The sequence below is a fragment of the Mytilus californianus genome, unplaced genomic scaffold (genome assembly GCF_021869535.1).
Source record: "Mytilus californianus isolate M0D057914Y unplaced genomic scaffold, xbMytCali1.0.p SCAF_11, whole genome shotgun sequence".
Lineage (NCBI taxonomy): Eukaryota > Metazoa > Mollusca > Bivalvia > Mytilida > Mytilidae > Mytilus > Mytilus californianus.
In genome coordinates, this window is record NW_026262593.1 from 2,629,873 (window position 1) to 2,653,817 (window position 23,945).

General features: G+C 32.6%; 1 protein-coding gene across 2 annotated transcripts in view; it reads left to right on the forward strand.

Annotated features, from left to right (window-relative positions):
- LOC127719372 (arf-GAP with coiled-coil, ANK repeat and PH domain-containing protein 2-like) overlaps positions 1–20,371 on the forward strand; it is a 97,754-nt gene extending 77,383 nt beyond the window's left edge. For both annotated transcript variants that reach the window (XM_052225474.1, XM_052225473.1), the window contains 4 exons: positions 11,380–11,489; positions 12,890–12,950; positions 13,949–13,998; positions 15,659–20,371. In XM_052225474.1, the coding sequence (XP_052081434.1) occupies positions 11,380–11,489; positions 12,890–12,950; positions 13,949–13,998; positions 15,659–15,851 (414 nt within the window). In that variant the 3' untranslated portion in view covers positions 15,852–20,371. The remainder of the gene's footprint in view (positions 1–11,379; positions 11,490–12,889; positions 12,951–13,948; positions 13,999–15,658) is intronic.
- The last annotated feature ends 3,574 nt before the right edge of the window (positions 20,372–23,945 follow it).

Consider the following 23,945-nt stretch of genomic DNA (forward strand, 5'->3'; position numbering starts at 1 on the left):
CAAAAATCTTCTCCTCTGAAACTACTAAGACAAATTTAACCAAACTTGTCCACAATCATCATTAGAGTATCTAGTTTAAAAAATGTGTCCAATGACCCCGCCCGCAAACCAAGATGGCCGACATGGCTAAAAAATAGTACATAGGGTAAAATGCAGTTTTTGGCTCATATCTCTGAAACCAAAGCATTTAGAGCAAATCTGATGAGAATAAAATTGTTCATTAGGTCAAGATCTATCTGCCCTGAAATTTTCAGACCAATCAGGCAACCCGTTGTTGGGTTGCTGCCCCTGAATTGGTAATTTTAAGGAAATTTTGCCGTTTTTGGTTATTATCTTGAATATTATTATAGATAGAGATAAACTGTAAACAGCAATAATGTTCAGCAAAGGAAGATCTACAAATAAGTCAATATGACCAAAATGGTCAGTTGACCCCTTAAGGAGTTATTGCCCTTTATAGTCAATTTTTAACCATTTTTCGTAAATTTTTGTAATTTTTTACAAAAATCTTCTCCTCTGAAACTACTAAGACAAATTTAACCAAACTTGTCCACAATCATCATTAGAGTATCTAGTTTAAAAAATGTGTCCGATGACCCCGCCCGCAAACCAAGATGGCCGACATGGCTAAAAAATAGTACATAGGGTAAAATGCAGTTTTTGGCTCATATCTCTGAAACCAAAGCATTTAGAGCAAATCTGATGAGAATAAAATTGTTCATTAGGTCAAGATCTATCTGCCCTGAAATTTTCAGACCAATCAGGCAACCCGTTGTTGGGTTGCTGCCCCTGAATTGGTAATTTTAAGGAAATTTTGCCGTTTTTATACGACCGCAAAAATTGAAAATTTTTTGGTCGTATATTGGTATGACGTTGGTGTCGTCGTCGTCGTCGTCGTCGTCGTCGTCGTCGTCGTCGTCTGGCGTCGTCCGGCGTCGTCCGAAGACACATTGGTTTTCGCACTCTAACTTTAGTTTAAGTGAATGGATCTCCATGAAATTTTACCATAAGGTTCAATACCACGAAAGGAAGGTGGGGATTGATTTTGGGGGTTATGGTACCAACAGTTAAGGAATTAGGGGCCAAAAAGGGGCCAAAAATAAGCATTTTTGTAACTTCCAGACAATAACTTGTGTGTAAGTGTATGGATCTCTCTGACATTGTACCACAAGGTTCCATATCACAAAGGGAAGGCTGTTATTGATTTTGGGGGTAATTGCCTCAAAATTTTAGGAATTAGGGGCCAAAAAAGGGGCAAAAAACAAGCATTTTTCTAGTTTCATGACAATAACTTGTGTGTAAGTGTTTGGATATTTCTGAAATTGTACTACAAGGTTCCATATCACAAAGGGAAAGCTGGAATTGAGTTTGGGGGTAATTGCCCGAAACGTTTAGGAATTGGGGGCCAAAAAGGGGCCAAAAATAAGCATTTTTCTAGTTTCCAGACAATAACTTGTGTTCAAGTGAATGTATCTCTCTGAAATTGTACTGCAAGGTACCATACCACAAAGGGAAGGCTGGGATTGAGTTTGGGGGTGATGAATCATAAGGGGGTTCAAAAAATTTGGGGGGGGGGGGGGGAATTTTTTTTTCTTCTTTTTTTTTCTTTTTTTCCTTTTTTTTTTCTTTTAAAATTTTCCATTTTAAGTTGGTTATTTCTGATTAATATTTAAAAGCAAATAATATTGATATGGTAGGAGATACACACCAAACAGGATGTGTAAATTATTATATAATAAGTATTGTGCAATAGCAAGAAATTTTCAATTGCACAGTATTGCACAATTGCAAGAAATCTTCAATTGCACAGTATTGCGCAATAGCAAGAAATCTTCAATTGCACAGTATTGCGCAATAGCCAGAAATCTTCAATTGCACAGTATTGCGCAATAGCAAGAAATCTTCAATTGCACAGTATTGTGCAATAGCAAGAAATATCCAATAGCACAATATTGCGCAATAGCAAGAAATTGTCAATTGTACAGTATTGCACAATAGCAAGAAATATTCAATTGCACAGTATTGTGCAAAAGAAGATACTTCGTATAAATTGCTTATTTCTTGATCAATTTCAATGGGGTTTTATTCTTGAATTCTTGGGGTTCTTTAATATGCTGAATCTAACCGTGTATTAAGTTTTTGGATTTTGGGCCCCGTTTTTAAATTGGTCCACATTGAGGTCCAAAGGGTCCAAAATTTAACTTTGTTTGATTTCATCAAAAATTGAATTATTGGGGTTCTTTGATATGCCGAATCTAACCGTGTATTTAGATTCTTAATTTTTGGTTCCGTTTTCAAATTGGTCTACATTAAGGTCAAAAGGGTCCAAAATTAAACTTAGTTTGATTTTAACAAAAATTGAATTTTTAGGGTACTTTGATATGCTGAATCTAAACATGTATTTAGATTTTTGATTATGGGCCCAGTTTTCAAGTTGGTCCAAATCGGGGTCCAAAATTAAACTTTGTTTGATTTCAACAAAAATTGAATATATGGGGTTCTTTGATATGCTGAATCTAACCATGTATTTTGATTTTTGGGCCCCGTTATCAACTTTGTCCACATTGAGGTCAAAAGGGTCCAAAATTAAACTTTGTTTGATTTCATCAAAAATTGAATTCTTGGGGTTCTTTGATATGCTGAATCTAACCATGTATTTAGATTTTTTATTTGTGGACCCGCTATCAAATTGGTTCATATTGAGGTCAAAAGGGTCCAAAATTAAACTTAGTTTGATTTTAACAAAAATTGAATTTTTGGGGTTCTTTGATATGCTGAATCTAAACATGTGTTTAGATTTTTTATTATGGGACCAGTTTTCAAGTTGGTCCAAGTTGGGGTCCAAAATTAAACTTTGTTTGATTTCAACAAAAATTGAATATATGGGGTTCTTTGATATGCTGAATCTAAACATGTATTTAGATTTTAGATTTTTGGCCCAGTTTTCAAGTTGGTCCAAATTGGGGTCCAAAATTAAACCTTGTTTGATTTCAACAAAAATTGAATATATGGGGTTCTTTGATATGCTGAATCTTACCATGTATTTTGATTTTTTATTTTGTGGGCCCGCTATCAAATTGGTTCATATTGAGGTCTAAAGGGTCCAAAATTAAACTTTGTTTGATTTCATCAAAAATTGAATTATTGGGGTTCTTTGATATGCCAAATCTAACGGTGTATTTAGATTTTTAATTTTGGGTCCTGTTTTTTAAATTGGTCTACATTAAGGTCCAAAGGGTCCAAAATTAAACTTAGTTTGATTTTAACAAAAATTGAATTCTTGGGGTTCTTTGATATGCTGAATCTAAACATGTGTTTAGATTTGATTATGGGCCCAGTTTTCAAGTTTGTTCAAGTTGGGGTCCAAAATTAAACTTTGTTTGATTTCAACAAAAATTGAATATATGGGGTTCTTTGATATGCTGAATCTAACCATGTATTTTGATTTTGGACATTGGACCATAATAGGTAAATTAAAAAAATTGAAGTTCTTAGACCACATTCTTTCTGTGTCAGAACCTATGCTGTGTCAAATATTTAATCACAATCCAAATTCAGAGCTGTATCAAGCTTGAATGTTGTGTCCAAACTTGCCCCAACTGTTCAGGGTTCGACCTCTGCGGTCGTATCAAGCTGCGCCCAGCGAAGCATTTTATTGGTTATTATCTTGAATATTATTATAGATAGAGATAAACTGTAAACAGCAATAATGTTCAGCAAAGTAAGATCTACAAATAAGTCAACATGACCAAAATGGTCAGTTGACCCCTTAAGGAGTTATTGCCCTTTATAGTCAATTTTTAACCATTTTTTGTAAATTTTTGTAATCTTTTACAAAAATCTTCTCCTCTGAAACTACTAAGACAAATTTAACCAAACTTGTCCACAATCATCATTAGAGTATCTAGTTTAAAAAATGTGTCCGATGACCCCGCCCGCAAACCAAGATGGCCGACATGGCTAAAAAATAGTACATAGGGTAAAATGCAGTTTTTGGCTCATATCTCTGAAACCAAAGCATTTAGAGCAAATCTGATGAGAATAAAATTGTTCATTAGGTCAAGATCTATCTGCCCTGACATTTTCAGACCAATCAGGCAACACGTTGTTGGGTTGCTGCCCCTGAATTGGTAATTTTAAGAAAATTTTGCAGCTTTTGGTTATTATCTTGAATATTATTATAGATAGAGATAAACTGTAAACAGCAATAATGTTCAGCAAAGTAAGATCTACAAATAAGTCAACATGACCAAAATGGTCAGTTGACCCCTTAAGGAGTTATTGCCCTTTATAGTCAATTTTTAACCATTTTTCGTAAATTTTTGTAATTTTTTACAAAAATCTTCTCCTCTGAAACTACTAAGACAAATTTAACCAAACTTGTCCACAATCATCATTAGAGTATCTAGTTTAAAAAATGTGTCCGATGACCCCGCCCGCAAACCAAGATGGCCGACATGGCTAAAAAATAGTACATAGGGTAAAATGCAGTTTTTGGCTCATATCTCTGAAACCAAAGCATTTAGAGCAAATCTGATGAGGATAAAATTGTTCATTAGGTCAAGATCTATCTGCCCTGAAATTTTCAGACCAATCAGGCAACCCGTTGTTGGGTTGCTGCCCCTGAATTGGTAATTTTAAGGAAATTTTGCCGTTTTTGGTTATTATCTTGAATATTATTATAGATAGAGATAAACTGTAATCAGCAATAATGTTCAGCAAAGTAAGATCTACAAATAAGTCAACATGACCAAAATGGTCAGTTGACCCCTTAAGGAGTTATTGCCCTTTATAGTCAATTTTTAACCATTTTTTGTAAATTTTTGTAATCTTTTACAAAAATCTTCTCCTCTGAAACTACTAAGACAAATTTAACCAAACTTGTCCACAATCATCATTAGAGTATCTAGTTTAAAAAATGTGTCCGATGACCCCGCCCGCAAACCAAGATGGCCGACATGGCTAAAAAATAGTACATAGGGTAAAATGCAGTTTTTGGCTCATATCTCTGAAACCAAAGCATTAAGGGCAAATCTGATGAGGATAAAATTGTTCATTAGGTCAAGATCTATCTGCCCTGAAATTTTCAGACCAATCAGGCAACCCTTTGTTGGGTTGCTGCCCCTGAATTGGTAATTTTAAGGAAATTTTGCCGTTTTTGGTTATTATCTTGAATATTATTATAGATAGAGATAAACTGTAAACAGCAATAATGTTCAGCAAAGTAAGATCTACAAATAAGTCAACATGACCAAAATGGTCAGTTGACCCCTTAAGGAGTTATTGCCCTTTATAGTCAATTTTTAACCATTTTTCGTAAATTTTTGTAATTTTTTACAAAAATCTTCTCCTCTGAAACTACTAAGACAAATTTAACCAAACTTGTCCACAATCATCATTAGAGTATCTAGTTTAAAAAATGTGTCCAATGACCCCGCCCGCAAACCAAGATGGCCGACATGGCTAAAAAATAGTACATAGGGTAAAATGCAGTTTTTGGCTCATATCTCTGAAACCAAAGCATTTAGAGCAAATCTGATGAGGATAAAATTGTTCATTAGGTCAAGATCTATCTGCCCTGAAATTTTCAGACCAATCAGGCAACCCGTTGTTGGGTTGCTGCCCCTGAATTGGTAATTTTAAGGAAATTTTGCCGTTTTTGGTTATTATCTTGAATATTATTATAGATAGAGATAAACTGTAAACAGCAATAATGTTCAGCAAAGTAAGATCTACAAATAAGTCAACATGACCAAAATGATCAGTTGACCCCTTAAGGAGTTATTGCCCTTTATAGTAAATTTTTAACCATTTTTCGTAAATTTTTGTAATTTTTTACAAAAATCTTCTCCTCTGAAACTACTAAGACAAATTTAACCAAACTTGTCCACAATCATCATTAGGGTATCTAGTTTAAAAAATGTGTCCGATGACCCTGCTCGCGAACCAAGATGGCTGACATGGCTAAAAAATAGTACATAGGGTAAAATGCAGTTTTTGGCTCATATCTCTGAAACCAAAGCATTTAGAGCAAATCTGATGAGAATAAAATTGTTCATTAGGTCAAGATCTATCTGCCCTGACATTTTCAGACCAATCAGGCAACACGTTGTTGGGTTGCTGCCCCTGAATTGGTAATTTTAAGAAAATTTTGCAGCTTTTGGTTATTATCTTGAATATTATTATAGATAGAGATAAACTGTAAACAGCAATAATGTACAGCAAAGTTAGATCTACAAATAAGGCAACATGACCAAAATTGTCAATTGACCCCTTAAGGAGTTATTGCCCTTTATAGTCAATTTTTTACAATTTTCATAAATTTTGTAAATTTTTGTAAATTTTTACAAAGTATTTTCCACTGTAATTACCGGGCCAAGTTCATTATAGATAGAGATAGTAGTAAGGAGCAAGAATGTTCAGTAAAGTAAGATCTACAAACACATCACCATCACCAAAACACAATTTTGTCATGAATCCATCTGTGTCCTTTGTTTAATATGCACATAGACCAAGGTGAGCGACACAGGCTCTTTAGAGCTTCTAGTTTAAATTGGTCTACATTAAGGTCCAAAGGGTCCAAAATTAAACTTAGTTTGATTTTAACAAAAATTGAATTCTTGGGGTTCTTTGATATGCTGAATCTATCCATGTATTTTGATTTTGGACATTGGACCATAATAGGTAAATTAAAAAAAATCAAGTTCTTAGACCACATTCTTTCTGTGTCAGAAACCTATGCTGTGTCAAATATTTAATCACAATCCAAATTCAGAGCTGTATCAAGCTTGAATGTTGTGTCCATACTTGCCCCAACTGTTCAGGGTTCGACCTCTCGGTCGTATCAAGCTGCGCCCAGCGAAGCATTTTATTATTAAATTGTTTTGTAATTTTAGGAATATATTCTTCTGCAAAATATATACATTTTTGATGAATTATATACATTTTAGCAACAGAAATTTTGTCTGAAGCAACTTCACATTTACTTATTTTCTGTTCGATGGGAAACTATCAAATAAAATGCTTGAAAATAAACAATATAAATAAGAAGATGTGGTATGAGTGCCAATGAGACAACTCTCCATCCAGGTCACAATGTATAAAAAGTTTAACAATTATAGGTCAAAGTACGGCCTTCAACATGGAGCCTTGGCTCACACTAAACAGCAAGCTATAAAGGGCCCCAAAAATGACTAGTGTAAAACAATTCAAACAGGAAAACCAACGGTCTAATCTGTATAAAAGACGTGAAACAAGAAATACCTGAACTACACCAACAAACGACAACCACTGAACAACAGGCTCCTGACTTAAGATTTGTTTACCTTGAATGACTGTTTGCTTTAAGAGACTTAGACCACATGAAATACTCATACATTTGAATTAACCTTTATAACAAATTTATATTAACAATGTTTAAGGAGTCAAATTTCAACTATCTTGATATTTTGATGAGATACTCTTGACAAAATGTGAGTTCAAATATTGTAGACTTGACCAACTGTAGCAGATTTTAAGTTTCCATGTCCAACTTGTTTAAAAGTTTCAACTGATTTTAAATTATTATGAGAATAACAAAAACATCTGTTTTTAATGTTTTCCAACTGACATATAACGAAAAACAAAATATTGAGCAAGCAATTTAAAAATAACTTTGATGCAAGAAACAAGCAGACCATGATATATATGTCTGTTATTACATGTTTCTGAATCAGTATATAAGCTAGGGTCAATAGACAGTCTTTCTCATTGTTTCTAAATGGTGTCAGTAGTTTACTAAGGATTTTTATTTTTCCTTTTTTACCACATAATTACATTTGCTTGGATTATAACTTGTATACATTGAATTGCTAATAAATAAAGTTTATTACAAATAAACAGAATTCTATTGAAATTACAATACTGTGGATTCATTTGTTTTTGTGGATACTGATTTTTGTGGATTAAGGAAAAATTTCATTTTTGTGGATATTTAGTTTCGGGGTTTTTGTCTCGCCTTGACGGAGTCAAAAAGCGAGACATAGGTATGCTGTTTCCGGCGACGGTGGCGTCGGCATCAACAATGTATTAATTTGTGATTAGGTCTAGTTCATGGTGAACCACTAGTGGTAGGTCAATGATATTTGGTATGCAGTTATATTAGCATTGGCACATCTCATTACCATGGAGATTATTGGCCCCGCACCCTCAGTCAAGGTCTATTGACTTTGATACTTTTCATAGTTTACATGTATTAGTTTGTGATTAGGTCAATTTATGGGGAACCACTAGTGGTAAGTCACTGATATTTGGTATGCAGTTGTATAAGCATGGGCATATCTCATTTCCATGGAGATTATTTGGCTCCGCCCCCTTAGTCATGGTCTATAGACTTTGTAAATTTTGCTAAGTTAACATGTATTAGTTTGTGATTAGGTCAGTTCAAGGGGAACCATTAGTGGTAGGCCAATGTTAATTGGTGTTCAGTTGTATAAGCATTAGCACATCTCATTTCCATGGAGAATATTTGGCCCCGCCCCCTCAGTCATGGTCTATTTACTTTGAAACTTTTGCTTAGTTTACATGTATTAGTTTGTGATTAGATCAGTTTAAGAATAACTGCTAATGTTAAGTCAATGATATTTGATATGCAAATTTATTGGCATTTGCAAGTATTGTTTCCATGGAGATTATATAGCCCCACCCCTGATCATGGTTCAATGACTTTGAAACTTTTACATAGTTTACAAGTTAATGTTTGTGTTTAGGTTTGTTTAAAGGGAACGACTTATAATAAGTCAATGGTATTTGGTATGCAGTTGTATTAGCATTGGCACATCTCATTCCATGGAGATTGTTTAGCCATGTACCTTCAGTCATGGTTCATCGACTTTGAATATTTTCATAACTTACATGTTAAAGTATTGCTATTTTAATTTCAACATTTGCATTATCAAAATTACAAAAAGGCGAGACATATTTCTGTGATAACAGTTTATTCAATAAATCTGCAAGATGAGTACTTCGTTGAACATTTAAATTCTTGGTTCAACTGTACCCATAATATCCTTGAAAATTGGTATCCCATGAATAATAATGAAACCACAGTATTAAAAAGTCCAGATTTACTGGCAAAAACTGTAAAATGAATTTATGCTACTTAAAGGGGCACTAGCTACGAGATATATAAAAAATCTAATATATGATTTTTTTTTGTTCAATCATTAATGAAAGTGAAATAGTGAAATAATTATTCGCTTTTAGCCGCCAGTATGGTTCAATTTTGTCAAAATAAGCTAAGAAACATTGATGATGAATTATTCACTTGCAAGTGAATAATTCAACCTCATTGAATCCGTATTCATGTGAACTTCAATTTAACCCCTTAGCTAGAGATGGATAACACGTGAATTGTATGTGTAAAGTTATTTAAAGGAAAAGAATGTCAACATTGAAAGTGAAACAAAGGTAAATCATTTGATTGACTGATCCGATCCACAAAAAATCATTCTTATACAGGTAAAAACGATGATAAACATATATCTTTAATCTATAATATGAAATTAATCAGACCTAGAAAAATCCAATAGTATGAGTTCGCTTAATCTATTTATATCTTTATTTATGTTTACATCGCTTATATGGTCATGGGATGATTTTGGAGGTCAACTCGATAGTTACCCGGTAATTAAATGGCATCTAGACTAAAATACACACGAAACGAAGCTACATGTTATCATGCCCATGTCCATGTTTACAGTTTATTTTAGACTTTAAATAGTTTGGATAAATGTTTTACATTGTTATAAATCAAATATGAGAATTTGAGTCAAATCGGTGAACATGAATTTGACAGCTAGTGCCCCTTTAAAACAGAAACATTTTATTGACCTGTTTTGCTTTTGCTGTTTAATGTTATAGCTAATGAGCTTTGCTTCCTAAGTTTGAAGTCAGCTATTTGTTGTTTTTTTGTATGCTTAATTTATCCTTTTCAAATTCTTGTTATTATACCCCAACTCTAGGATAGGGGGCTATATTGCAATCACCTTGTCTGTCCATCCCTCTGTTTGTCCATCTGTCCTTCTGTCTGTCCATCCCTCTGTTTGTCTATCTGTCCTTCTGTCTGTCCATCCCTCTGTTTGTCCATCTGTCCTTCTGTCTGTCTGTTTGCCCGTATGTCAGTCCATTCATTCTTCCAACAATTATTTTCATTACACTTATCTTTGAAACTGCTAAACAGAAAGACTTCGTATTTGGACAGCAGATTTCAGATCTGTTAGACACATACCTGCTGTATGCTGAATGTATGAATTATGAGTGGGTATGCTAGCATGACAGCTTGTGCATTTTTGCAATTTTTATGAACAATTTTGTTTGACAGCTTGTGCATTTTTGCAATTTTTATGAACAATTTTGTTTGATAATTTTATACCATCACTCTAGGAGAGAGGACTACAATGTATATATTGTTGCATTCCACCTTATCCACCCATTTGTCCAGCAAATATTTTTCTTCACACTTTTCCCATGCATTACTAACAGAATGAGTTCATATTTGGTCAGCAGCTTGACCGTGATGAGTTGTAACGCGTTGGCACTTTTTGGATCTCTCAGTAACCTTCTTACTGTTTGCTAATACTTACAATTTTTCAATATGTTAAATGAATTTAATATTTTGTCAATTTTGCATTTTTGTGCAGATTACAGAATTATTTCAATCTGACATTAAAGTAAATGCAGTTTAATTTTCAGATGTGAGGAACAAAGTGTATTGTTTTAAGAAGAGTTTATTCTTAATGTAGTCATTTTTCACAATGTTATTTTTTGCAGAACATTAGAAAATATATAAATTGAATCAGTAATAAAGTTTATACCTAGATATTGTTAAATTTTAAACACTTTGGAACATGCTCTGATTATGTTAGTGACTTGAAATATTATAAGTAATATTAATATGAAAGGTAATTTTGCAAAATATATTTCAGTTTCTGTAGATGGACAATATTTGGAATAGGTTTACTTGTGTTCTATAGTTTATGTTTTAAACATTTTCCCATTCAATCTATTTCAATCAAATTACTTATTCCATTTAATTTATTCCTTAATCTTGAATAATAAACTCAATTTGATATATTCCTTTTATGTAAATATCAGGGAATTCTTAGCATACTTAAAAATATCTTGATACACTTTACTGTAAAAGTGAAAATTAATGAATGACAGTTTTAGAGATTTATTTAGAAAATTGGTAGTTCATGGGTTCTGAAATTTGTGGTTTGGATTTTGCACTGTGCAAATTGTTTTATATTAAACTTTCTATCTATAACTAACAGCAAAATCCAAAAATATTAACACTTTCTTAGAACGCCATTTTATATCATTTTCTGTCTTTTTTTCCAGGGTTCTCTATCAGCTTGTGAGTTTTTAATGTTAAATGGTGCCAAACTAGACAGGGAAGATAAAAACAAACGGATGCCATTACACCATGCTGTTATGCATGGCAATACAGGGTAAGTTGATGAAAAACATGAAGACTCCATTTGCCCTCTTATTGACACTTCTCCTTTTACCCCAGGTATGTATACAAGAATTTAATTACACTGATTTCTCCTGACACTGATGAAGTCATCAGGTAGGTTTGTAAGAAGTGGTTCCGATGACACATTGGTTTCCAGACAATAACTTTAGTTTAAGTGAATGGATCTCTATGAAATTTTTTAAGAAGGTTCAATACCACAAAAGGAAGGTTGGTATTGATTTTGCACATGATGGTCCCAACCATTTAGGAATAAGGGGTCCAAAACAAGCATTTTTCTAGTTTCAGGACAATAACTTGTGTATAAGTATTTTGATTGCTCTGAAATTGTACCACAATGTTTAATACCACAAGTAGAAGTATTGGATTCATTTTAGGGGTTATGGGGGCCAACAGTTTAGGAATTAAGGGCCAAAAAGGGGACAAAAACAAGCATTTTTCTAGTTTCCAGACAATAACTTGTGTGTAAGTGTATGGATCTCTCTGACATTGTACCACAAGGTTCCATATAACAAAGGGAAGGCTTGGATTGAGTTTGGGGTTAATTGCCCTAAACATGTAGGAATTAGGGGCCAAAAAAGGGCCAAAAACAAGCTTTTTTCAATTTTTTAGACAATAACTTGTGTGTAAGTGTATGGATCTCTCTGACATTGTACCACAAGGTTCCATATAACAAAGGGAAGGCTAGGATTGAGTTTGGGGTTAATTGCCCCAAACATGTAGGAATTAGGGGCCAAAAACAAGCATTTTTCTAGTTTCCAGACAATAACTTGTGTGTAAGTGTATGGATCTCTCTGAAATTGTACTACAAGGTTCCATACTACAAAGGAAAGGCTGGGATGGAGTTTTGGGGTTATTGCTCCAAGGGGGGTTTCAAAAAGTTGGGGGGGGGGGGGGGAAATTTTTTTCTAATTTTTTAAGGAATTCATATTATTTTTTTCAAAATTTTTAAAATTTGGAATTTTTGAAAAGTTTCAAGAAGAAATCTTCAATTGCACAGTATTGCGCAATGGATTTATAAGATCTTTGACCACATTTATTTTGTGTCAGAAACCTATATTATGTCAAAAAATGTCAGACAGTATCAAGCTTGAATATTGTGTCCAAATTTGCCCCAACTGTTCAGGGTTCGACCTCTGCTGTCGTATCAGGCTGTGTTCAGCGAAGAATTTTATTGATTTTACATGACATGTTTCAGCATGATGAGAATTTTGTTGAAAAATTGATTATGAGTTTCAGGCTTTACCAGATGAGGCATGAAAGGTTAAACTTGGCTTATTTAAGATCTTGAGCAGGCAATTAAGCAGAAACACACAATGTTTATAATTGTTTTTCTTACAAACAATATTTGACTTCTTTTTTACCTTTTTTCAGACAAGTTTGTCAGTTTCTGAAGAGGGGTGCTAACCTTCATTCACCTGATGCCAATGGAAAGGTAAGAAAAAAATGTCTGGCTACTTAAGGCAACTAGATTACCATTTCATATTTGAAAATTAGAAAAAACAGCTCATAATTTGGAAACCTAATTCAAAATGAAGTAGATTCAACAGGAAGCTAGCTTAGTTAACCACAGATGTAAGTTTGATACTGCTGATAAAACAATCAGAAACAACACTCCTTACAGATCTCATCAAGTCTCATCATTCAAATTTAATTGAATTAGCATCAAGACTGATTGTTTCATTAAACCTATTTTAGCTTACCTTGCTCAAAGGGGTGTATAATTGTTATAACTTTGCATCCAAATCAAATACTGTATATTCAGAAATTATTGCGTGCATTTATTATTGCGATTTTGTCATTTTAGACTAAAATGCGATTTTTTTAATTTTTGCGATATTGAGAAAAATCCTGTTTAATTCATATAAAAAATTTCAAAATGCGAGTTTAAATTATTGCGATTATAACCCTGTCGCATTTTTCGCAATAATAAAAACATCACAATAATTTCTGAATTTACAGTATGTTATTAAGATATCTCTATAAACCAATTTAAGTCAAACTGAATTGCACTATTGGTATAATTTTCCCAAAAATATAATTGACAAATTTTTTAAAATTTCTGGTAAAGTTGGGTCTGTATTAAGTGAGATATATTGACTCCTAGTAGTCTGATGAATTGTTCACATTTATAGAAAGAAACCCTATTATAGCAGTACTTCCACTTTAGATATAAGTTCATGACTCTCTTAAGGTAAACAATTGGTCCATTCTACTAGACAATATTTTCTGTTGAATATAACGTTTTTGAAGTGTCATGCCAACTTGATACATTTTATCAGTTTATAAAAAAGAATTTATAAAAATATTGGACACCCTTGCAATAGAACAAATCAACATTATCAAGAAACAGAATAGTAAGTTAAACCAGAGAGAATTACCCAGGCATCCTGAGTTGTTTATTTGTAAAACAATACTTATTTTTTACAACAGGATCCATTACAGATAGCTGTAGATGCTGCTAATGCAGATATTGTCACACTGTAAGTACTCACCTGTTGACTAAGGATACAAATATAAGAAGATTTGAATTAAATATCACTGAGGCAGCAACACTTCAACACAATATTACTAAAATATGTATTTATTGATCAACATTGAACTAAAAAAAAGATCAACAAAACAAAACCATGTTAAAAGTTTCCTAATCTTGTTCTAGATATGCATTATAAACTTGTTGCTGGACATTAATCAGCCATCAATCAATTGTAATGGTATTCTACTATTTTGAATGGATTTCTAAGGAAAAGTGATATCCTTCAATAATGAATATTGATGATGCCTTCACTGAAATAATCTTGATGTGTTTGTTTTTATAATAATATGGTGTTATCAGGCAATATTAACAGTATTTGTAGAATTGCTTTACCAGTTATCAATACAAATGTCCTCAATGATAACTCCTGTATATGTACCTGCAGGAATGTTTGTGTTTTTATGGCTGATTTTTATTATGCCCGTTTACGGTATGTATTACGGTATACTGTTGTTTGTCTGTCCATCCGTCGTCAACATGTCGGACAATAACTCAAAAATGCTTTAACCAATTTTTATGAAACATTAGTGAATTGTTTATATCTATTGATGTAAGCTCCCTTTGAATTTTTATAAATTTTAGATTTTACGTTTCCAAGTCATGAGATTTTATTCATAAAAAAAGGGAGAATTTTCCAGTTTTCGGACAATAACTCAAAAATGCTTTGAGCAGTTTTCATGAAACTTTGGTGACTGGTTTATATCTATTAAAATAAGCTCCCTTTAGTTTTTGTCTCGCCCGGCGAAGAAAGTTAAGTTTTCTGATTAAGTTAGTTTGATAGGATCTACTTGTTAAAGATCAATGATATTTTGTATGAAGTTGCATTACTATCAGTACATATCAGTTTGACGACTATTTTGAGGCCCTGCCCCCTAGGACATGGTCCAGTGACTTTAAATTAATACGCAATTTTCAATGTTAAGTTTTTCTGCTTAAGTCAATTTGATAAGATTGATTGATTGTTGGTTGCTAACGTCCAGTGAAGTCAGTTTGATAAGAACTACTTGTGATAGATCAATGATATTTTGTATGAAGTTGCATTACTATCAGTACATATCAATTTGACGACTATTTTGAGGCCCTGTCCCCTGGGAAATGGTCCAGTGACTTTAAATTAATTTGCAATTTTCAATGTTAAGTTTTTCTGCTTAAGTTATATTAATAGGAACTACTTACAATAAACAACGAAATTTTTTATAAAGTTACATAACTGTCTGTACCTCTCAGTTTGTCAACCATTTTCAGGCCCTGCCCACTAGATCATGGTCCAGTGATTGAATTAATAGACAATGTTGCTGTCCATCAGATTGTCTTTTTATGAATTTTATGCCATTAGGCGAGACATATCTCTGTGTCAACAGTTTATTTATAAATTTCTGATATGATATTGAGGAGTAATGGAACTTTTTATTCGTTGAAAAAGTAAAGGCGTATCATGCGCGCATGGTGCAGCTCTTTATTATTGAGAGTCTCTTATGTCAGTGCATCTTACTTGTCTCCTTGTTTCCCTTGACAAAGAATAGGATTAAAACTGTCAATTAGTTTTTTTTTATAATTGAAAAAAGATGAAAGCCAGGTATTATATTATAATATTATTTTTATTTTAGATTAAGACTTGCCAAATTAAATGAGCAAATGAAAGAAGATAGTGACATGGGGAATACTGATGATACATTTAATGAGGTGTTCAGAGACTTTTCTAATATGGCTTCAAATAATCCTGAATTATTACGGCGACATGTGGAACAAACTGACCAATCAGAATCTATGGACAATAGCGTTGAACAAAGTCCAACTTGATATTGGATATTAGTTTAGAAATTTTCCAATATTTTAATGCATTTGGGGTCAAAGTTTAGTGCAATAGACGACTTAGTAACTTTCTGTTTATAATAATTGTCATATTACTTTTGCTAATGGTTGCTAATATCTGTGGCTTGTGTTTTCTTGTAATCGATGGTTTTCAATTTTGCATTTAGTTAATGAAAAATGTACCTTTGGCTCGCTGTGAAATTCAATGGAATAAATGAACCAACAGTATCAATTAAAATTGGTATGCTATGATTAAAAGAGTTAGACTGTATACATCACATTCAAGGTACTGCCAAGAAATGGTTTCTTCTTCAAATGTACCTTCTCACTATTCCAAGTTTGTCCAGTTTGCAGATTTGAAAACCACAAAATATGCTGTACATGCTTGCTAAATAGACAAGTCAAAGCTAATAGTATAATCTGCTTTCAGGTGCAGCTCCAAAGATAGGGAATACTAAAAAGTGCCACTCCTCTCAATTATGATTAGATAGCCAAACATACCCCCCAAAACAAATATTCTGAACGTGCACCTGTAAAATACTTGTTTGTTAATTGTACAGCTAGAAGTGGACAAAACCATCACAAATGGAGATTTGTCATGTATGATGTATGGCATTGTATGCTATTTTATTCTGTTTTATAAAATGCTGGACATTGCTTTATACCATGACATAAAAAAGAAGGGACCAGTTCCTACAAAATTTAAGCACAAAAAAAATAAAACTGTCTCAATAGTATAAATTCATTAAACAGAATGGGTTGCTTTAAATGTCATTTTAAAACATTTCTGCCTAATGTGATTTAGTCAATAGTGACTTATTTTATCTAGATTGATTGTATGCTTTTCAGAAACTGTTTTGAACAAGTGACCATTTCCTTATTAATGTTTGTTCAAGAAAAGATCCAAATATCATGGGTCAAATTTAGTAATCACTGGGGTCAAGTAAAGTAATCACTTGGTTCAAATGAAGTAATCATTGGGGTCAAATGAAGTAGTCACTGGGGTCAAATGAAGTTTAATAAAAGCAGTTGGTTGAACATTTTGCAGACAGCAGTATCTCTTAACTATAAAAAGATTGTACTGGTGAAACTTATGAAGTGCTTCTGTATTACGATTTAAATTTCTCATAAAAACTCCAATGTAAGAGCCTTGCCTGTTGTTTTGGTACATGTACAAGTATTACCACTCCAGGAAAATTGGGACCGTTTCTGGAAGGGTCATATATGGGGAAAATGGTCAATATTGTCTTGCTTGATATACACCTTAAATATCAAAATGTTATACAGTTTGAAATTTAAATATTATTTTTGTTAAGAGAGTTGATGCGTGATCAGTGTGTTTATGTATGAGTGCATTGTGTTATATTTTTTATAGATGTTCGCTGGCTTAAGTATGGTTTGATTCTAATCATGCATCATTCATTTTTGTGAGAGTAATTTTGTTAAGTATTGTTGTTATTTTTAATGGCAGTAGTAAAAAGGGATAGAAAGGTTTGATCACTAGTTAACCAGATGAAATTAAAAATTTATTATCAATATTTATGTCCTTTCTACAAAGATTTAAAAATCAATGCATTATTACCAATGTCTGTCTCCAAGTGCATTTATATGGTTTTAAAAGTCAAATTTAAATATATTTCTGATAATGCACCTATACTGCTTTTTACTACTATAAACCAACTTATTTTCGTTGGTAGAAAGCAACACCAACATTAATGTCACAAATATGTTAGATTAGGATCTTACATTATATAAATATGTCAAGAAAATTAGAAAATCACAAAAATAAATGGCTTCTAAGTCCGTAAAATAAAGTATCCACGAAAACAAGTTGGTTTACATAATTGACAGCATTTAGTCAAATAGAAAATAGGTAATAGTTATAACATCTGAAGGGTTTAAATCTCATATCAAATTTTACCTCGGACAGTGAAAGTCTCAAAACGTAGATCGTAGACATCATACGTAATTTGAATAAATCCCTCGATACCCTCTTAAAGCCACATTGGTGCCGAACAAAAATACAATTTTGAGAGGGTTATGAAATGGATTTGTTGAAATATTTTTATGTTTTAAAAAGTATTATCCAAAACATTGCCAGATAAGCATTTTCTGTTTATGCATACAATTTGTCTTTTTTAAAGTATATATTTTGTGATTAAATGTTTTTGCTTATGTTTTTCTTGATTCCAGTATTGTGCAATAACTACAAGCTGTGTTTTATGACTCATATATATATTGTAAATATATTCAGAAGTGTTGTCAGGTTTTCTGATTTCTAATTTTCACTTACCTTTATATACATATATAAACTATTTAATTATTTTGTGGATGAGATGAAGATAAAGGGTTTTTGTTGGAGTTGTCATGTTCTCAGCAGGGCATTCACATGTTCTTCATTACTGACAAGCATGCATTTTATATACATAAAAAGAAAAATCTTAAAATGTCAATAACCAGTTATATAAAATCACCACATTGACAATTTAATATAAAATAGGGAGATGTAATATGATTGCAAATAATGTAGATGTTAGCAACTATAGGTCACTGTATTGCCTTCAACAATGAGCAAAACCCACACTGCATACCAAGCTACAAAAGGCCTTATTTTTATAGTCAATTTGAGATTTTTCAGTGCATTTAACATGGTATAACAATCCAGATAGTCATGATGGGTGTGTGTATTTCTAAGATTCAGTTAAAACATGTATTATTGTTTGTAAAACCAAAAACAATAGTGAACATTATAATAAGAAGACAAAAAAGGGGGCTTTAAGTATAAATATAGGAAATGATGACAATTGTAGTTGGTGCTCTATTAGGGTAACCCCCTTAAGTCACAAGGTCACTAAGTCACTTTTAAGCAAATTTTAACAATAACAATGTGGTTTTCCCGTTTGAATGGTTTTACACTCGTAATTTTTGGGGCCCTTTATAGCTTGCTGTTCAGTGTGAGCCAAGGCTCTGTGTTGAAGACCGTACTTTGACCTAAAATGGTTTACTTTTATAAATTTTGACTTTGAGGGAGAGTTGTCTCATTGGCACTCATACCACATCTTCTTATTTCCAATTAAAGGTCACAGGTCTTTTTTTGAATTAAAACATCAGGTCACAAGGTTGTCTGCCAAACTTAAGGTTGCCGGTTGGATTTGACCTTGTTGGAGTCACATATTTTGACACACAAATTTAAAAAGAATATCAAAATATCGTAGTACATTCTTGTTTAAGATGAAAAGCAATTTCTTATTCAAGCTTGTTTATTTTGCTAATTATCTGATAGAAGTTGATAGGAACTTTGAGCTTGATTGAATTAAGTGTAAACAAATAGTAGGTTAGGATTGTAGGACAAAGGATTGTGGACAGAAATTGTTTTTCTTACTGACAGCTACTTTTAAACATTAGGTACGAAGTTGACAAAAAAAAAGATGACTTCTTTTGTTTCAAATAATATTTCACTATTAGCAATCAGTATGGTTCAATTTTGTCAAATAAGCTTAAAAACATCACTGATATATTATTAGCTTGCAAGTTAATAATTCAATGTCATTTAAATTGGTGTTCATGTGAACTTAAATTTCACTATTTAACTGGATATCAGTCTAGTCTAAACTATATATGAAAAACTGATACATTATAATGAGTCAATGCATTGTTAACTGTTTCTTTAGAACTTTTTTGTAATTTGGATATACGTTTTAGTATGTTATGAATCAAAAAAGGAGAATTTGAGTAGATTTGAATGATAATTTACATAATAAAAAAAACAAAGGATATGGGGTATCCATCAATGACACAAAATCAGTACATGCACAGCAAAAAACATACAAAAAGCAAAGAAACAACGCTTTTTTTGCTGTTCTTCATCTCAAAGTCACAGTGACCTTCAACAAGGAGCATAAAAACTCACCTCACTGCAAGTTTAAGACGACCCCTAGCACCAGCTTGAGTAAGTTACATAATTTGACAGCTAATGCCCTTTAAGAGGTAACTAATTTCCCATGTATTTTATTTACAGTTTACCGTTAAATATTTTTCAATAATCTAGCATATACTCATTAAATACAAATTTTTTTTCTGCAATTAATTAAGTTCTTATTAATTTTGTTTTATAAATACTAAAATTATTCTAAAATTTAACAGTTGCATTTTAGCATCAATGGGTATTTTTAATTTGATCACATGTTTAGTAAAATGCCATAATGTTGCTAGCTATCGAGGATTTTTGAAAAATAACTGGTGTGAAAAAAAGGGGAAATTGGCTCTACCTCTTACTAATTCTTGTGACAGTACAATATTTTAGCCTTATTATATAAATTGCTTCATATGCTTATTAAAGTTTTGCATAATATGGAAATAAGAATATCTCAGAAAATCAAATGTCTGTTATAATGTTTTCATGAGAACTGTGTTATTGTTTCAAATGGTATATATTTTAAGTCCTTGAATTGTTTTAGTTTATTTTATTTTTGTCTGATATATGTATCAATTAAAATTGTATAAATTTATCATTTTATTGTATATTTTATATTTACCCCTGCTTGTAAAAATCCATGATAAGAGGAAACAAAAAGACTATTGAAACACATTTAAAGTAGAAGGTACACTTGAAAAAACTTTGAAACCAATCCTGTACACGTTAACTTACCGAAGATTGATCCAGACCTTTTCTGTGCTTACTTCGAATATGGTTTACTCCAAGCTGAAGTTATATCGTGATCAGGGCGGCATTATATCGATTGATGAAATAATATAAAATATTACTGTTTCTTAATATTAACATCAAATGAGTATATTGTGATATGCCTTTTAGAATTAAAAAAAGTGAGTACATGGACTGGAATTACTCCCTCCCTTTCAAATCTAAAATGTCAACCCTCAATATTCTCATTTACACTTACACTTTTACGACTGTTTTGTACCAAATTTTTAAGGGATTTTTGATTTTTAGTCAATTTCTGTTTTTGTTTATATTTGTTGCCACGCAGACAAACAGATAGATATATAAATATTGTATTTTAAAAAGCTTTCTAAATAATGTAAGGTTTAAGTGCTTCATTACCATCAACTTGGACCAAAATTACCTGTGCTATAAATTCCTTCAATTTTTATGCCCCACCTAGGGGCATTATGTTTTTCGGTCTGTGCGTCCGATCTTCCATCCGTCTGTCCCGCTTTAGGTTAAATAGATATAAGAAGATGTGGTATGAGTGCCAATGAGACAACTCTCCATCCAAGTCAAAATTTATAAAAGTAATCCATTATGGGTCAAAGTACGGTCCTCAACATGGAGTCTTGGCTCACACCGAACAGCAAGCTATTATGGGCCCCAAAAATTACTAGTGTAAAACCATTCAAACGGGAAAACCAACGGTCTAATCTATATAAAAACGAGAAACGAGAAACACTTATGAACAACATCAACAAACGACAACTTCTGAACATCAGATTCCTGTTTTGGTCAAAGTAGTTTTTGATGCAGTTGAAGTCCAATCAACTTGAAACTTAGTACATATGTTCCCTATGATATGATCTTTCTAATTTTAATGCCAAATTAGAGTTTTGACCCCAATTTCACGGTCCATTGAACATAGAAAATGATAGTGCAATTGGGGCATCCGTGTACTGTGGACACATTCTTGTTTTAAAGTACTCTCAATCAAAATAAAGCAGCATAAAATTATTTTGTTTCAGTTTTTAACATGATAAATTATGTAAATTAATAAATCCTGCGAGTTTTAGTGAAAAAAAAAATGAAATTTCAAATTTTTAGAAATTTCTGTCATTTTGTGTTCTATTTCTTTCTTTGAGCCAATCATTCTGTTAAAATCATACTATTGTGTTGAAATTGCCACTATGAATCATTTTTTCCTCAACCACAAATTTGAATCATAGATGCCAGCAAGACAGTAAAAGAAGAAAAATACTAACCTGACCCAATACAAAACGGGAACAGTAGATGGCTTATTTCTGTTTCGGTTGCTCACCAAATTTTGTCAGTATCACGGAACTATAAACAACTGTCATTCTAGTGGGAGGTTTACCAAGCTATCAAACGGAGGTTTACCAAGCTATCAAACCCTTTTTAACCCTCCATTTTCTGCCTGTACCAAATCAGGAATTTGACAGTTTTCCATTTTATCCTTTGTTTGATATAGTCGAGCATTTGATTTTGTCATTTTTTTTTTATACTTTTTGGATAACAACCCTTAAAAACAAATATGCATGTCATGGTTAGAATACGTATTCTGTACTACAATTGAATGCTCATCAGAATTTGTATTGCAATTGGGGATGAATGAAAATCTTGTGTATAAAGAGAATCGAGTTGTCATCATCATTATGACTCTCTTATAAGGAGTATAACACATTTGATTCCTCATCAATCACTTTGTCATGCCTTTGCTTATCACGATTTACCTCCTATTCAACTAAAGCATCAATAAGTGTTTGAGGAATGATTTTGCCATCCACATGTTTAGATTATAGGTTACCATCCACTTACCCTTATTCTTGGACATTTGCGTGCCAAGATTTTGGGCGAAGCAATGAGACCTCGTCAGGAATATGACAGTTGTTTTCCACTCCTTCCGTTTGTTGATAACGTTTGATTTTGTAAGTTTTTTATGGCTACATAGAAATGGAATGTTTTATTGGAAAGCTGAACTCATCTCTTTTGTCTGAAAGTTTTATCCTTAAACAAACCTCATTGTAAATTTCTAGATGTAAGTCAGGGCAAGAGGAAGACTTTACTGTATCCCTTAATATAAATTCGATGGGATAGATGCAAAAGAGGGACGAAAGATACCAGAGAGACAGTCAAACTCATAGATCGAAAACAAACTGACAACGCCATGGCCAAAAATAAAAAGACAAACAGACAAACAATAATACAGATGACACAACATAGAAAACTAAAGACTAAGCAACACGAACCCCACCAAAAACTGGGGGTGATCTCAGGTGCTCCGGGAGGGTAAGCAGATCCTGCTCCACATATGGCACCCGTCGTGTTGCTTATTTTATTACAAATCCGGTAAATAGTCTAATTCGGTAGGTCACATTCGTGAAAAGGGAACATAGTCCGTAAAGTTCTTTATTTGTTTTAGAAATTGTTGCAAAAAGTTTGACGAAGTACTATCCTGATGTTTATTTCATGTATTATGTCTGCCCCTTTCAAGAGAGGCGAATGATACCAAAGGGACATTCAAACTCATAAGTAGAAAATAAACTAACAACGCCAGGGCTAAAAAAAAAGAAACAGACAAACAACAGTACACAAAACACAACATGGAAAACTAAAGCCTGAGCAACACGAACCCGACACTAAAATCTTCAAACTACTTTTGTATCACAAATTGAACATGCATTATATCAAGCAAAACAATCCATGTACTGTGGACACATTCTTGTTTTAAAGTACTCTCAATCAAAATAAAACAGCATAAAATTATTTTGTTTCAGTTTTTAACTTTATAAATTATGTAAATTAATAAATCCTGCGAGTTTTAGTGAAAAAAAAAATGAAATTTCTGTCATTTTGTGTTCTATTTCTTTCTTTGAGCCAATCATTCTGTTAAAACCATACTATTGTGTTGAAATTGCCACTATGAATCATTTTTTCCTCAACCAAAAATTTGAATCATAGATGCCAGCAAGACACTAAAAAAAAGAAAAATACTAACCTAACCCAATACAAAACGGGAACAGTAGATGGCTTATTTCTGTTTCGGTTGCTCACCAAATTTTGTCAGTATCACGGAACTATAAACAACTGTCATTCTAGTGGGAGGTTTATCAAGCTATCAAACCCTATTTAACCCTCCATTTTCTGCCTGTTCCAAATCAGGAGTTTGACAGTTTTCCATTCTATCCTTTGTTTGATATAGTCGAGCATTTGATTTTGTCATAATTTTTTGGATAACAACCCTTAAAAACAAATATGCATGTCATGGTTAGAATACGTATTCTGTACTACAATTGAATGCTCATCAGAATTTGTATTGCAATGGGGATGAATGAAAATCTTGTGTATAAAGAGAATCGAGTTGTCATCATCATTATGACTCTCTTATAAGGAGT